Below are 15,841 nucleotides of genomic sequence, written 5' to 3' on the forward strand. Positions count from 1 at the left end.
AAGCATAGTTCGTTGGTCTTTTTTTTTTTTTTTTATATTTTATTTATTTACTCATGAGAGACACAGAGAGAGAGGCAGAGACACACGCAGAGGGAGAAGCAGGCTGCTCACGGGGAGCCCGATGCGGGACTCTATCCCAGAACCCTGGGATCACAACCTGAGCTGAAGGCAGACGTTCAACCCCTGAGCCACCAGATGCCCCCTGTCTTTAATGTTAAAGTTCAGTTGTGAAAAAAAAGCAGCTAGTTCAGCTTCCACTCAAACAATTGCGCAAATGCTTTTCCTTGAGGCAATCATTGTTCCTCAGTGGGCAGAAATGCTTTGTAGGTATTGTCCATGTTCCCACAACGAATATTAGAAAGATGTGTATCCAGAGTTTGAAATTAATAAAATTAATATTTCATACTGCTTCATCAAGGACATTCCTAAGTAGTACTTTTGCTTGTTTGTTTGCTTGGTTTGTCTTTATTGTGAATATGTGTCAGTAAGAACACTATGACTCAATGTCACTGCCTTGATTCATGTCAGGAGTGAAAACTTTTACCCACCATTAGCTTTGTACCATCAGTGCCAATGTCAACAGAGTGAATAAGACGAAAAGTGTCTTAGTATTATTACCAAAATGATTTTGACCTCTTGAATCCCTGAAATATCTAAGAGACCCCAGGGGTTTGCAGACCATGTTATGAGAATTGCTGTTATAAAATTTCTACATCTTATCTTTATCCTGGTAATTGTAATCATGGAGTTTTTAATAAACATATTTAAAGTTATAGTTTCTATCAGTATCAAGAATGAACCATTATCCATTACTGGTCCTCTATACAAAGCAAGATTTTCAGTATACTTTTCAAATAGTTACTCTCCTATTATTTCTCGGATATTTCCTTTGAATTTGGTATTATTCTTTTTCTCTTAGCAAAAATTAGCCTCTAATAATCCAAACTGATGAAATGATTAAAATGAGAGTTTTCTCACCACAAAGATGTTTTCTCAGATAAATTTCTTTTTAAAATTTTTATTTAAATTCTAGTTGATTAACCTACAGTGTAATAGTTTCAGGTACAAGTTAGTGATTCAACATTTCCATACACCATTTGGTATTTTTTTTTTTTAATGTTTATTTATTTATGATAGTCACAGAGAGAGAAAGAGAGAGAGGCAGAGACACAGGCAGAGGGAGAAGCAGGCTCCATGCACTGGAAGCCCGATGTGGGATTCGATCCGGGGTCTCCAGGATCGCGCCCTGGGCCAAAGGCAGGCGCCAAACCCCTGCGCCACCCAGGGATACCCCATTTGGTATTATTCTTAACAGTCCTTTCTTAGTGGTATAAACTTTATTTCTGTGATCTGAAATTATTTACAAATGAATTTAACATTTTACTAACTTGATACTGATTGCTGTGTCACTTTTCTTCACTACCCATGACTGTTTTCACCTGAAAATGAGGAATCATTCTTGAAAAAGTGATGTATGAGTAGAATAGATTTTGAATCCTCTCATGACCAAACATGTCTTTATTTTGCCATCACACAGAATTTGCCATCACACAGAATTGATCTTTTTTTTTTTTGCGGTGTTCACAGTTCCACATTCAGATTCCTGTCTCTTCTCTTGCAGAATTTAGTGATATAGATGAAAAGTTAGTTGACTGTTTCTTGTTTTTTTTTTTTTTTTGAAAGTTACTTAGTTCTTTTTCCGTTTGTAGCATTTTCCATTTAATTTTTAACAAAGAAGTTTTGCAGGATATGGACAGATGTGTTTATTTTTATTATCCTTTCCAGTACTCTGGAGCCTTTCATTCTCAAGGCTAAAGTTTTTCTAAAGCTGGAGAACATTTTCTTCTATTATTTCTGATTATTTATTTTTCCTTTCCATCATCGTCATTGCTTTCTTCTGTGACTCTTGTTAATTGAACATTATGCCCCCAAATCTATTCTTTATGGTTTTAAACTACATCTCATAGTTCCCTTTTAAAAAAAAAATTTGGCAAAATTCCTTTCCTTGTTCTCCCAGGTTATTAATTTTTTTGCTCTAACCCTCATAGAATTTTTTTTTGATTCCTGAAATTCTGTATCTTGTATTTCCTTTTCATAGTCTCCTACATTTACTTTGTAGATGCATTATCTTTTTTTAACATTATTTTTTAATATCCAACATTAATTATTTTCCTCATCAGTAAGCTGTTGGAGTTCTCTTTCATTCATGTTAGGTTTCCTTAAATATCTGGTGATTGTTAGTTCTCTTATTAAAGGTGAAGAGTGTGACTACTTACCTTTCAGAGCTGGCGGTGTTTGTTAGCTGAGTGGAGCTCACTCTTCCCAGGGTGGGCTGTTCTCTTTAGTGGAAGGAGTGGCCCACAGGTGCTGAGGGTACCTGAAAGAGTACTCTGTGTGTGTACAAGTGAGGTCCAAGGGGGTAAAGTGGGAATTGAACACATTAGAGGATTTTCCTGATTTAGGCTGAATTTTTTTTCTTTGTTCCCATTTGGTACTTTGAAGTTACTCTAGGCATTTCATCGAATTATTTCTCTCTCTTGTCCTAGGGCCCCCCAAAGGCAAACTTCTTCTGTATTTAAGAAGTAGACGATGGGGTGCCTGAGTAGCTCAGTCAGCTAAGTGTCCAACTCTTGATTTTGGCTCAGGTCATGATCTCAGGGTTGTGAGATTGAGCCCTGTGTCAGGCTCTGCACCAGATGTAGAGTCTGCTTAAGATTCTTTCTCCCTTTCCTTCTGCACCCTTTCTACTACCTGGCTTGCTCTAAAAAAAAAAAAAAAAAAAAAAAAAAAAAAGCGAATGTTGAATGCTGCATCTAGTTCCTCTGGATACACCATGTAGGAACTGGCTTGGTCATGGATGCCAAAGGCTCTGTGTTACAGTTTTCTGGGCTCAGTGGGAAAACCAGTTCTCACTTTCACATCAACCCCTCTTGCCCCAGAGTTGGGGTGCAGTCTTCTTGATTTTGGTTTCTCCTCCATTCCAACCTCTTTTGCTTTCTATTTTTTGGAATTGCACTAAAATTTCTATTTCGACATTGGTTATATACATGGTTACTTCTCTCACTTCAGGGAAATCTTTGAGATAGAAGTACATGCATGGAATGATTTGAGATAGAAGTCTGTCCTGCAGCCTTTAAAGAGGCTTTTGTATTTTGTTTTATCTGCTAGAGATTTGAGCATGGTAAGTTCCTCCAAACAATTGATTTCTTTTTTTTTAATTTGTAAAATGAAGTTAATTTAAAAATGATTTTTTCCTTTAAAAATTGTAGTTTTGGTTGCTATATAAATATAGTATATCTAATATATTCTAACTATTTACATTTCTGTTATCTCAGGTTTTTGACATTTTTCACAGGATATTTAAAAACAGATGGCCTCTATCTATGTCACGCTGAAGATGAATTAAGGAGGAGTTACTACCCTTCCTCTACCCACCCCCCCAATTTATTTGTGTTGCTTAATATGATATAGAGCCTGCAGAATGTTTTAGTACCTTGGAATTCTACAAGTAATTTAAACATGTTGTCTTTATTTTCAAGAACCTTATAGACTTCCCTTTTGCACAATTTTTCTAGTATTCTGAATTCAGACATCCTCTCATTTCCTTCCGTGTAAGAAATCCCTTGTGATTTTGGACTCTTGTATCCAGACTCTTTTCTCGTTCCTTCTTTTCAAGTGACTTTATTTTTTTTTCTGATTATGAAAGTACAGCATAGTCAAGAATAGGCAGAAGGGAAGGATGCTTAAGAGCTCACCCTCTGGGAAGCAGTTCTGAGCTTATTGCTATGTGACCTCGGGCAGATTACTTAGCACTTTCTGCTCAATGTGTTCATCTGTGCAAAGGGCATCATTACCATTGCCTGACTTTAAGGCTATCGTAAGGAATAAAAGGTTAACCCATGTTAGGGGTTTAGAAAACTCATATCTGGCATATGGGAGGTGCTCTCTAAGTATGCGTGACTTATTATTGAACACTATTTGAAAAGTGTAAAAGTAGAAAGAAGCAAATAAAAACTCACGTTTGGTCACTGGTAACATTTTGAATTTTGATTTACAGGCAAACACATGTTAACCAGTTTTAGTTTAGCACAGATTGAGATCTCTGCAAAATCTTTTTATTTTGTGATTCTTTCTTGTCTTCTTCCTTCCACTTCCGATTGTAATACCTTTCTCCTTATGGTGGTTTCTAGTGCCCTGTGTTTTGCCTTTTCTATATCTTAGTTATTTTCCTCATTCTCTCCGACTCAGTTCTGGATTACTTACTAGGTGGACTAAGGACACTAGCAAAGCTGGGACACCAATGAGAGAGAGAGAAAGGTGCAGGAGAAGGGGGAGAGAGGTAATAAGCGTCAACCAGTGAATCAGCATATTTGGCAATGAGTATATATAAAGTGAAACTATTATTTTCAATAAACATAAGTTTTGTCTTTTATTTTTTTTCAAAATATTTTATTTATTTGATGGAGAGAGAGCACAAGCAGGGGGAGCAGCAGAGGGAGAGGGAGAAACAGGCTCCCACTGAGCCATGGACACTGGGTTTGATCCCAGCACCCTGGAATCATGACCTGAGCTGAAGGCAGACACAACCCATTGAGCCACCCAGGCACCCTCACTAAAGTTTATAATTTTAAAACCTATCCATTTTGCGTGATGGAGGGCATCGTATTATGTATATTGAATTAATTGGATCTTTTCTTTTTTTTTTTAAGTTTTTATTTATTTATTCATGATAGAGAGAGAGAGAGAGAGAGAGAGAGAGGCAGAGACACAGGCAGAGGGAGAAGCAGGCTCCATGCAGGGAGCCTGACTTGGGACTTGATCCCTGGTCTCCAGGATCACGCCCTGGGCCAAAGGCAGGCGCCAAACCGCTGAGCCACCCAGGGATCCCCGGATCTTTTCTTTTTAAAACATATAACTGTCATTAATATGAAGATTATCAATATTACCCGAGGCTCGTGGATTCATTTCATTTTCCTCGAATTCTATATGTATGAGGTCAAAGGCTAAGGTTAGAGTCATTAAGAACAAGTTCTCAGTGTAGATACTTCCTAATGAATTTCAACTCTTGTTCTAACATGGAAGCTGTCTGCTATCTCTTGTGATTTCCTCGAGCAAACACCAAAAGGAGAATATTCACTGCTGAAGGAAGACAGCAGTGGAATGACTAACATCATTGGCATTTAAACAGTGATTTTAACCCTGGCTAGGATGATTGGTTCACCAGTTTCTATTTGCAAGTATTATTTTGTTAATGGAGAAAATGCTAAGATTCCAAAAGAAAGAATAATTGTCACTTCTTGAAACTTCACTCTTAAGTTTAGGGTCTGAATATGGCATCACCTCCACCCCTGGAGCTAAAGGAATTATATGCCAGGAATCAGCTACAGTAGATCAGCTTCAAGCTATTGAAATAGAGGAAGACTAAACCCCAAGTGCTGAACACTCAGAGTGTAAGATAAAATATCCTATGTGGAGAATAGAATTCATATTAACTCATGATAAAGTCTGTGTGTGTGAGAGAGAGAACAAGAAAGAGATGAGAATGGGGTTTGGAGGGGGAGATTGAAGTACAGGATATAACATGAAATCCTGAGAATGATATAAAAGCTGCACTTCTGAGAGAGAGGGATGTGGCTTGTCCCAAGTGGAAAAATTATTTTGTCCCCAACTCAAGTCACTGTTGAGGATGATGGACAACAGGGTAGGAGAATGGCCCATGACTTTCAGACCTTTAGTGATTGGATTTTAGTCTTCCCTTGTTTTGCCTCTGGTCTGTTATGTAAATCTGTTTGGTTTCCTAGTGTTGTAGCTCAAATTTAAGGAGAATAGAAGAATGAATCCTTAATTTAATTGGTGAGAATTAGGAGGTAAGAGAAAGTTTATATATGATCAATGCTGGTTAAATGTACAGTTATACTTCCTAAAATAAAGGCAACCTACATTTGTGTAGCACTTTATAGCTCACAACCAACTTTACAAGTACATCATAAATTGATTTTATGAAAACATGAAAAATATGGCTCCTCGCATTCCCTGTATCACTTTTGAAACTACAACTTCTACTTAGATGTTCTGGGAAGATTATTCCACAGGGCTTCAATCTGGATTGAAGAGGGGAAACTTGAACGATAGGGAGACTGGGTGGAGGCCTGAAGAGAGAAGATCAAAGCTATGAGGATGGAATATGGTAATTGACTCTGTGTAAAGAGCAAAGAGAAATAACACTAGCTCATGGGTACGCAGCTTTTACACTGTGTCTGTGTTTAATTCTGACAAAAATACTAAGGATATCATTATTCTACTTCATTTGGGGGTATATCCCAATTTTACAAGTGAGGAAACTGATAATACAGAAAGATGAACTAACTGGTCCAGGGTTACACAGCCAGTAAGTAGTGCAGCCAGGATTTATGTCTCCAGACTGTGTGTGTGTGTGTGTGTGTGTGTGTGTGTGTGTGTGTTTTAGACTGTGTTTTAAACTAGTACACAAGATTTTATGTCTCCAGAGTCTATATTTTAAACTAGTACACAAGATTTGATTCTAGACGACCAGAGACAGAGGTGATGGTGAGGAGTGCCCAACTGAGAAATGGTGGTTAGCTTAGTTTGGATATGTTTAGTTTAAGAGCATCTGAGCAGAAAGTGCAGAACTGGCTCTCTGGCAATATACATGTTAGTCATTAAGGTAGAAAATCAATGAAAGTCATAAGAATCAACAATGGAGACAAAAGAGCAAAGACCCCAGGATTATCAGAATTAGAGGAATAGGAGGAGAGTTGAGGTGGAATAAAAACTAGGAAAGAATGGTGAGCTGCAGAGGAGAACCACCTTCCTACAATGTCTGGGAAGCCAGGCAAGGCAAGATTCTACAGAAGTAAGAAAAGTCTGAGAAAATTCAAAGAGATTAAAAACTGGGAACAGTCTATTGGATTTTTGAACAGAAAAATAATATAACTGTTTCTAAATAAAAATAATTAATAGAATTAATGGTGATGAATAGAATCATTCTTAAAGAGAAGTAATACTTCCAACTATTATTAATGGAACTATTTATCTGTTATGTGCCATAAATATCTGAGTTATTCCTTTATAACACTATGAGAGATTGATACCATGTTACAGATGAAGAAGGAAGCCCAGAGAAGGAAAGTAACTCATTCAAATTCAACAATTGACAAAACTGAAATTAAAACTGAGATTTATTCAACTCCAATACCATCCTCCCTCTGGATTGACACCCCATCACCCCAACAACAATAACAAAATAAAACAAAAAACCCACAAAAACCAACGGCGACCTTTTAGGAGGTATAAAAGAAATGGATGATGAGAAATAGATCGAAAGTGGTAATTTGTGTGAATATGTCATGCCCTCATTTTTGTTTTGTGGTCCCAAGTGGAACAGATTTATGTCTGGTTTTATTGACTATTACTGCACATATTTTTAGAAGGTAAAGACTTGGTACGCTACTGTTCGTTGGCTTCTCCCTAGCAAAGCATTCCTGCCTTAGACTCTTGCTAATGCTCATGGGGGGATGGTAGGTTGCCTTTGGCGGAGAGATCTGGAGCTTTTCCTGACTCGTGAGTTGTGATCTCAATCACATGACTGCTCCACCTCTTTCCCTACTTCCGCTGATGACTCATCTCTCAACTGTTTTCTCAACATCCACGGAGTGAAGTAGTGGATTAAAGAAAAAAAGGAGAACACAAAGTTGTATGTGTGACCTAAAACAGCCTTTAGCCTTGCTGTGAATGGGTCTTAGGTGTTAATCTAAACTTTTCTCCAAAGGATCAGGGATCGAGTTTATGCTGCTGTTTACAGTTCTGTGTTTGAGGCTACCCAGAACATACTATACCTAAAACTACAAAAAGAATGTTTAAAAATTGACCAGAGATGAAGTAGAACTGCCATTCCAAAAGATCGATTGATGAAACTTAGCTCCAGAATGTGTTCCAAACTCTGGTAAAATCTGCTCTGTGAAACTTTCCTGTCTTTATACAGCTACACGTTTGCTTAGTGTACCAGAGATTATTATTTTTTTTTATTAAACCAAGCTTTATTCAACAATGCTCTGTACCAGAGAGATTATAGTTTATGAAACAAACAAACAAACAAAAACCCAAAACCAAAAAACAAAAATCAGAGTCATTATGCAGTTAAAGAAAAGAGCATAAAAGGCTCCTTTGGCCATCAAAAATGTGAAAGTGGGATCCCTGGGTGGTGCAGCGGTTTGGCGCCTGCCTTTGGCCCAGGGCACGATCCTGGAGACCTGGGATCGAATCCCACGTCGGGCTCCTGGTGCATGGAGCCTGTTTCTCTCTCTGCCTGTGTCTCTGCCTCTCTCTCTCTCTCTCTCTGTGTGACTATCATAAATAAATAAAAATTAAAAAAAAATGTGAAAATAAACAGCTAGTCAAGTTGTACTTTCCCAGAATATCTCTTTCCACTAGTCATGTAAGGATTCATCAACAATTTCATCATAGGGGTAAGGCTGATGAATCTAAATTTATGACTGAACATTTGTACTAAGAACCAATGAAATCGGCACTCCAGAAGACTCAGCAGGGTGGAGGAGTAGGGACTTGAAGAAGGAAGACTTGAAGAAAATCTCTCCAGTGAATCAGGATACCACTAAATGCAAACCAGGAGTTGGCTCTTATCCTGCAGCCTGGCACTTCCTGCCAGACTTTTGGAAATTAGCCAGTGTTGTAATTAACACCTTCTTTTTCCCCAGCAATATATGCTTCTCTCAGTCATCAAAGAAAATCAGATCCAAATCTTTTTCGATAATTAGGTCACTGCAAATAACATGAAGCTCTCATTTCTTCCTGTAGGATGAGCATTTTAGGAAGGCTGCATGATGGCTGGACCCTCATGGGCACAGATGGGGTTTCAGAATTTGCTGTCTCCCCCTCTATATGGGGGAATCACCCAGGATGCCCCCAGTTGAACAACTGCAGAAGGGATGGTGGTGGCATTGCCACACCTGGGCTTACCATCTCTGCTGTCTTGGTTCTCCCCAGAGGCCTCATTTCTTCCACTGATAGACTCTTAGGATGTCACCAACATTTCTGTCCCCAAATCCAACTCTATCCTATGTAAATGAGTAATTTTTACAACATGAAAATGCTATTTTACTGTTAGATTGGAATAGTATAAATTTCTCTAGCTGATTCCAAAATGAATAGAAATGTGCTCCTTTTGTCAAATATTCCATTATTCCAAATTACCCAAAACATCCTTCAGTTTGCAAAATGTTTTCCACATCTACCCATTTCAGCATGGACCACCACATCCCTACCTTTAGGTCTTTGTTGAAACTTCAGCTCCTCTTTGATTCTCGAGTTAGGTTGGTCCCCTTTGTCATATACCCTCATGGCACTGTCCATTTCCCTTTCTCTCACCTGTTGCTCTTGTAATGGTGGTGCTGTCTCTCCACTTGGTTATAGGCTATGTGGTCAGGGGGACAACATCTGTTTCCTGTGCCACGCTGCATCCTTGATGACTAGCATAAGGCCTGGCTCCTATCGAGTTTGCGGTAAATACTTAAGGAGTATTGCTAAGCGAACAACTTCAGTTTCCCCCTAACATGGTTATCTTTAACACTTTTAAACTATAACTGACTTCACCAAAAATTGTTGCACCAGAAACTTCATAGAAACAAAGAACTGTGCATTCATCATTGTACCTGCTATTTGTATAGCACAGTGTAATTTAGAACTCTATTTTCTCTATTATGTTATTTGCTTCTCACAGGCGTACTGTGAGCCTGGTAGGGTGGGCGTTGCTGTCCTTATTTAAGGCATGAAAAAGCTGAAACTCAAAGTTTTCTGTCTGTAAATGGTGAGCAAGGACTCACTTCTAGTACCCACTGCCAGTCCATGTCACCTCATGGCCTCATGCTCAGGAAACCCTTCCACCAGGGTTTTCCCCCTTTACTTCCAGAAACCTCATTACGACCCTTTTAATCCACTTCATTTGCAACTCATTATCATCTCTTTCTTCCCAAACAGTTTCACCGAACACCAGCGCAGAGTTGAAGTCAGGGGCCTGGAGTCTATCTAGCCTAGAATTCCACTCTACTAAATGTGGATTTCCCAGTGTCATTCCCTAATAGATCTTACCACCAATGACAGTGTCATTTTCTGACCTCACACAGGCATCGCACTGTGCCAGCACAGAAAGGGCCTTCCATGCAGTCTTTATCGAGAGTGCACACCAGTTCTTTATCACAGAGTGAGCTGAGAGACCATCTCCCATTGGAAGGTCCCATAGGAGTGTCAGCTGAAAGGTTCCTCTGAAAGGAAAGGTTAGAGCTGAGTGACCATAGAGGACCCATGGTGGCTCAGTTTCCATTCATTAGTTCAGGTGTTGTCTTCACCAGTCCTGTCACTTGTCTGTATGATGTTATTAAGAGTTGTAGTGGTTATTGAATTACAATATGTCATTGTTACATTTTGGTTATTTTTCAATGAACAAACAGTAGAGGGCCAGGAAACAAATGCCAAAGCCTCTCCAGGCTCCTTTACCTAACACCTCTAGTCCCGGCCCAGGGACCTGCTGAGGACTGTCACTGTATTTGGGTATTTGAGTCACTGTCACATCCTCTGCAAGAAATTGCCTTGTCAATTGCTACTTTACCCAAGTTTGGCTTGGTTTGGATTGATAAATGACTCCATCCCCTTATTGTTTCTACTGAAAATTCTCTAGATACTCTCCTCACTTTCCATGAGGATTTTATAGCCTGGAGCTTCTGTGTCATTTCAATATGATCCTGGGGGCAACACAAGATTCTCATATAAAGTCTGTGTGTTGCTTCATATTCTTATCATGCAGCATATCAGCAATGTCTTACTTACAAAATAGCTTCTGCCATTTTTAATTAAGAGACTTGGATGGGCCTATAAATTTGCCAGCAATTTCAAATGTAGGTTAAACTAGATGAAAGTTTTTGGTAATTGCTAATGTATTGACTGCATTAATATATTATACATATTTATTTATTTATGTATAATTACAACTCAGAGAGTTAAATGTCCTGCTTCCCACAGGGTCACATGCATTCTAATATTCAGTAATAAAGAGCAGTCAAATAAAAATGATTTGGCTCCTAGAATGACAGAATAGGAAAAATCAAGTGTGGAGGGAATCACCTTGCATTACTTATCCAACCTTGTAAAGACCATCATTACTTCTCAGGGCTCCATAAATGCAATGTGGCATCCACTTCCCTTCTCCATTCTAGGGAAGTACAAATTAACCATTTAATGTATGTATTTTTAGTGGAAAAAGGAACATTTCTCTGATAATGAACCCCACACTTCTCTTATTTTCCAGTAATAAACGACTGGTGGCATTAGTGCCCATGCCCAGTGACCCTCCATTCAATACCAGAAGAGCCTACACCAGTGAGGATGAAGCCTGGAAGTCATATTTGGAGAATCCCTTGACGGCGGCCACCAAGGCGATGATGAGCATTAACGGTGATGAGGACAGTGCTGCTGCCCTGGGCCTACTGTATGACTACTACAAGGTAGATCCTGCAGCCCTGCCTCCCTCCTTTGTCTGACCCCAGAGACTCTCCTTGTTGGTATGAAGAGGGGAGAGAACATAGTATTTCCACACTCACTTTGGAATTCAGCCTGTTGCTATTCTCATTGTCTCCCTGTGTTCTCGTCAATGGAGTACAACTTCACTACTCACCCAGAGGAAGTTTTCATTTTGGAATAATTACTTCTGTGGCCTCTGTTCACATATGTACATACTATCTCCATGTAATTTGTACTTCATACCATATTGCAAATACTTCCTTGCTGCCATTTCTCTTTATGATTTTTGGTGAATAAAAATATTACAGGGGCACCTGGCACACTCTGTCAATAGAGCATGGGATTCATAACTTCGGGGTTGTGAGTTCAAGCCCCATGTTAGAGGTAGAGATTACTTTTAAAAAATTACATTACATGGCTATACCTCAATTTAGTCATCACTTGGTTATTGAGCATTTAGGTTGCTTTTAGATTTCTCATTTTATAAGAATCAGGGTTTCTAGATTTATTGATTTTTTTAAAGTCTTATAAGGAATATTCTAATGAGTGCTTTGTGGTAGACTTTTGTAGCAATTTCAAAACCTAATTTTGTTATAATCCTTTTTCTATTTGTTTTGATGGGTAATAAATATTTATTTTGAAAAACCTTTAAAACAAAATGAATATAATTCACTTCCATTTCAAGAATACCTGCCACACAATACCTTCAAAATAGGAGTATTTTAGGAAACCTAAGGGACACAGTGGTCTGTCTGTTAGAAAGATACGATCTATTCTGTTAGCACTGGTGAAGTGTAAAAAACCAGCATGTATTTACTGAATGAGGAGAGTGCCAGCTTTGATTGTAAACAGCACTGGCTTATGCTGGGAATTGGCACAAAGGTGAAAATGGCTGTGTTTATTTTGTTGGTTGGGCACAGTGAATGCTTTATTTTAGAATAAGAACGGAGTCCCCGCCTCCTTCTCTCCCTCCATCATGAGATCATCCAAGAAGAACAATTCTCCTTTTAGTAAGCTTTAGTCTCTTCTTCCTGTTTTCCTCGTTTCCTGCTTTCTCCGTCCTTCCAGCAGTTGTGTTGCACATTTGCAAGTTGTGTTATTTCCTGTCTCCTAAACCAGAGTTCTCATACTTCTGAAGACCTCCTACCATTAATGTGACCCTGATGTAATCACTTGGGCCATGACAACTTCCTTTTGCGGCTTTTATAACTATATTAAACCAATATGTTAGCTAATAGTTTTGTAAGATGTTGAAGAAAAATGTCAAGATATATTTTGAAGACATATTGTTCTAATTTTTTAAATAGATTTTATTCCATCTCTGTGAAATGGAAATCATTTCAGATACCTGTATTAGATGGCAATTCTTTTTCATTAATGAAAAGAGAAGTATACCTCAAAACGAAATACTTAGTAATTTATTAAAGCAATGTATTTTATTTCCCATAGGTTCAGAGAATAATTATTAGTAAATATGGTATCTAGTTACTTCTCCTCTTGCATTTTTTAATATTTAAAGGAAAGTTGAAACATTTACTGTCTTTAAATATGTTCAGATGCAGAATAGAGAGTTTATGTAAAACTCAATTTGTTGCCAAGTCTATAACTCTTTCTATTGAATTAATATTTTTCAGGATTAATTTATTAATTTAGGAAATAAAATATTGAAATAAAATGTTTCCTGAAATTGTGTGGATGAATAGAGTTATATGGCCCCTTTTATTTCATACAAGCTATATTATATTTTTACTTGAAACATTTTAAACATTAAGAATTAGTCTTGTTTCCGGAAACTGTGCAAATGATAATTTTCGGGGCTTTGTCAGATCTCTGGCATTCACAACTTTTGTGATGGTACTAAAGTTACAACAAAGTTAAATCTACTTTGAGGGTAGACCTTCTCTCTGTATGAAGTAAAATATTAATGAAAAAAGATTCTATTTTTTGAATATGTTTTGGAAAGTTAAATTATTGTAACAGTTACTGATATATCATCCCTTAAATTCTATAGATTTTTTTTTATACCTCTTTGGAAGTCCTAAATACACTATTTTCCCTCACTTCTAAGGTTGGAGTACATCGCCCTTCAGGGGACAATAGTGGGCTTTGTCAGAGAGTGGAGTGTGTGACACACAGCAGGCACTCAAGAAATGGTGATCTGTGTCCTTGGAAACTGCAAAGACATATCTTGGTATAATACCTCATACATTTCAAAGTCTTTTCATGTAAATTTTAAATTGTCACCATAGGATCACTGCAGTGAAGCCCATCATATTTTATTTTATTTTATTTTTTTTAAAATTTTATTTATTAATTCATGAGAGAGAGAGAGAGAGAGAGAGGCAGGCAAAGACATAGGCAGAGGGAGAAGCAGGCTCCATGCAGGAAACCTGATGTGGGACTCGATCCTGGGACTCCAGGATCATGCCCTGAGCAGAAGGCAGGCGCTAAACCGCAGAGCCACTAGGCGTCCCAAGCCCATCATATTTTATAGTTCAGGCTACTAAATGGGATTTACTTAAGGTCACTAGACAGTCCTGTACATTCCCTAATGCTGAATAATTACACTGTATTAGTCTGCAGGGCTACCATAACAGAATACCATAGACTAGGGGGAGCTTAAACAGCAGACGTTTATTTTCTCATAGTTCTGGAAGCTGGAAGTCCAAGATCAAGGTAGTGGCATGGTTGTTTTCCAGTGAGGCCTCTCTTCCTTCCTGCCCTTGCAGATGGCTGCCTTCTGGCTGTGTGCTCATATGTGTGTGTATATTTCTCTGAGTGTATATGTTTCTTTGTGGTGTCTCTTCTTATAAAGACATGTGCTATTGGATTAGGGCCCCACTGTTATGACCTCATTTAATCCTAATCACCTCTTGAAAGCCCCTATCTTGGGACGCTTGTGTGGCTCAGTGGTTGAGTGTCTTGCCTTTGGCTCAGGGTGTGATCCCAGGGTCCTGGGGTTGAGTCCGACATTGGGCTCCCTGCAGGGAGCCTGCTTCTCCCTCTGCCTATGTTTCTGCTTCTATCTCTGTGTCTCTCATGAATAAACAAAGAAAATCCTAAAAAACAAAACAAAACAAAAACAACCCTATCTCCAGGTACAGTTACATTGGGGTTAGGGCTTCAACACATGATCTTTGCAGAGATAAAATTCAGTCCATGACACTGTCCACCATTAGAAATTGCCTTTTTGAACCCCCACTTAAAGATGGGTTCAACTTTTTAGAAATCCATTCAAACTATATTAAATGAGATTATTAAAAAATAACCAATTGCTAGAATTTTCAAAATTTAGGGCCTCAAATAGAAGCCCAATTTTCTATCCAGTTCAAGCTACTTATCCATAGCAGCTTTAAAGTCAAATGTGAACTTTTGATGAATTTCAGGCATGGCAGAAAAACAACAAATTCCATTAGTTAATTTTAAAAGTGGTTTCATTCACTTTATCTTACTTCATTTTCCTGTGAGAGAGCTGGTGGTTCATTATTATCTGATTCCAGCTCTATGAAAACATGCTTCTTTGGCTAATTGGTTCCTATCTGTTTTGTTGACCATGTAGTGCTGGAAACCAGTTTGTTGGTTTGCTTGTTTGTCCGTTTATATAGCCCATTTATCTGTCTTTCTATCTGTATATCCATCTATCTATCCACCCATCTAATATTCATTAACTAGCTGTGACCGTCCAGCAATGGTGGTAGATATGGAGGTGGAATGGATATCCAAAGACAGAGAGGACTTTGATGGCTCTGCTGAGAGAAGGAGCATTGTGTGTTTGAGATAAAGTGTGGCTACATGCACAGCACTGATCGAGGCTGCTCAAGTTGAGGTGGGAACTTTTTGGAGCCATGTTTTCAAGAGTAATAGAAAGCATTGAAGAATTTCAAGTTTGAGTGTAATGAGATTAGACTTGCATTTTTAAAGTGAGTCTGGATCTTCTTAATGGATCCAGTGGATTTGCAGGGACTAAGTGAAGGAGAGAAGAGACCAGTTGGGAGGCTGATACAGTAGCCCAGACAAGAGATATTGGAGGCTGAACCAGGAGGCAAACATCCAGAAGGAAGTGGATAGGTTTGAGACATATGGGATTTAGCATAAGTGTCTTCAAGACTCATGTTAGAACATGTATCCACAGTTCATTTTTAAGGCTGAATAATATTCCATTGTATACATATATACCATATTTTTTTTGTTCATTATCTGTGAACAGAATTTGGTTTTTTTCCAGCTTTTGGCTATTGTGAATAATGATACTGTGAACATTATGTTTATCTGTCAACTTCAGTTGGTGGTA

At 38.3% G+C, this 15,841-nt stretch overlaps 1 protein-coding gene across 5 annotated transcripts in view; it reads left to right on the top strand.

The window, feature by feature from the left end:
• GRHL2 (grainyhead like transcription factor 2) overlaps nt 1–15,841 on the top strand; it is a 158,240-nt gene that overhangs the window by 35,363 nt on the left and 107,036 nt on the right. For all 5 annotated transcript variants that reach the window (XM_077846813.1, XM_077846810.1, XM_077846811.1 and 2 more), the window contains exon 2: nt 11,339–11,534. In XM_077846813.1, coding sequence (XP_077702939.1) covers nt 11,367–11,534 — 168 coding nt within the window. In that variant the 5' untranslated portion in view covers nt 11,339–11,366. The remainder of the gene's footprint in view (nt 1–11,338; nt 11,535–15,841) is intronic.

This window comes from Canis aureus, chromosome 14, assembly GCF_053574225.1.
Source record: "Canis aureus isolate CA01 chromosome 14, VMU_Caureus_v.1.0, whole genome shotgun sequence".
Taxonomy (NCBI): domain Eukaryota; kingdom Metazoa; phylum Chordata; class Mammalia; order Carnivora; family Canidae; genus Canis; species Canis aureus.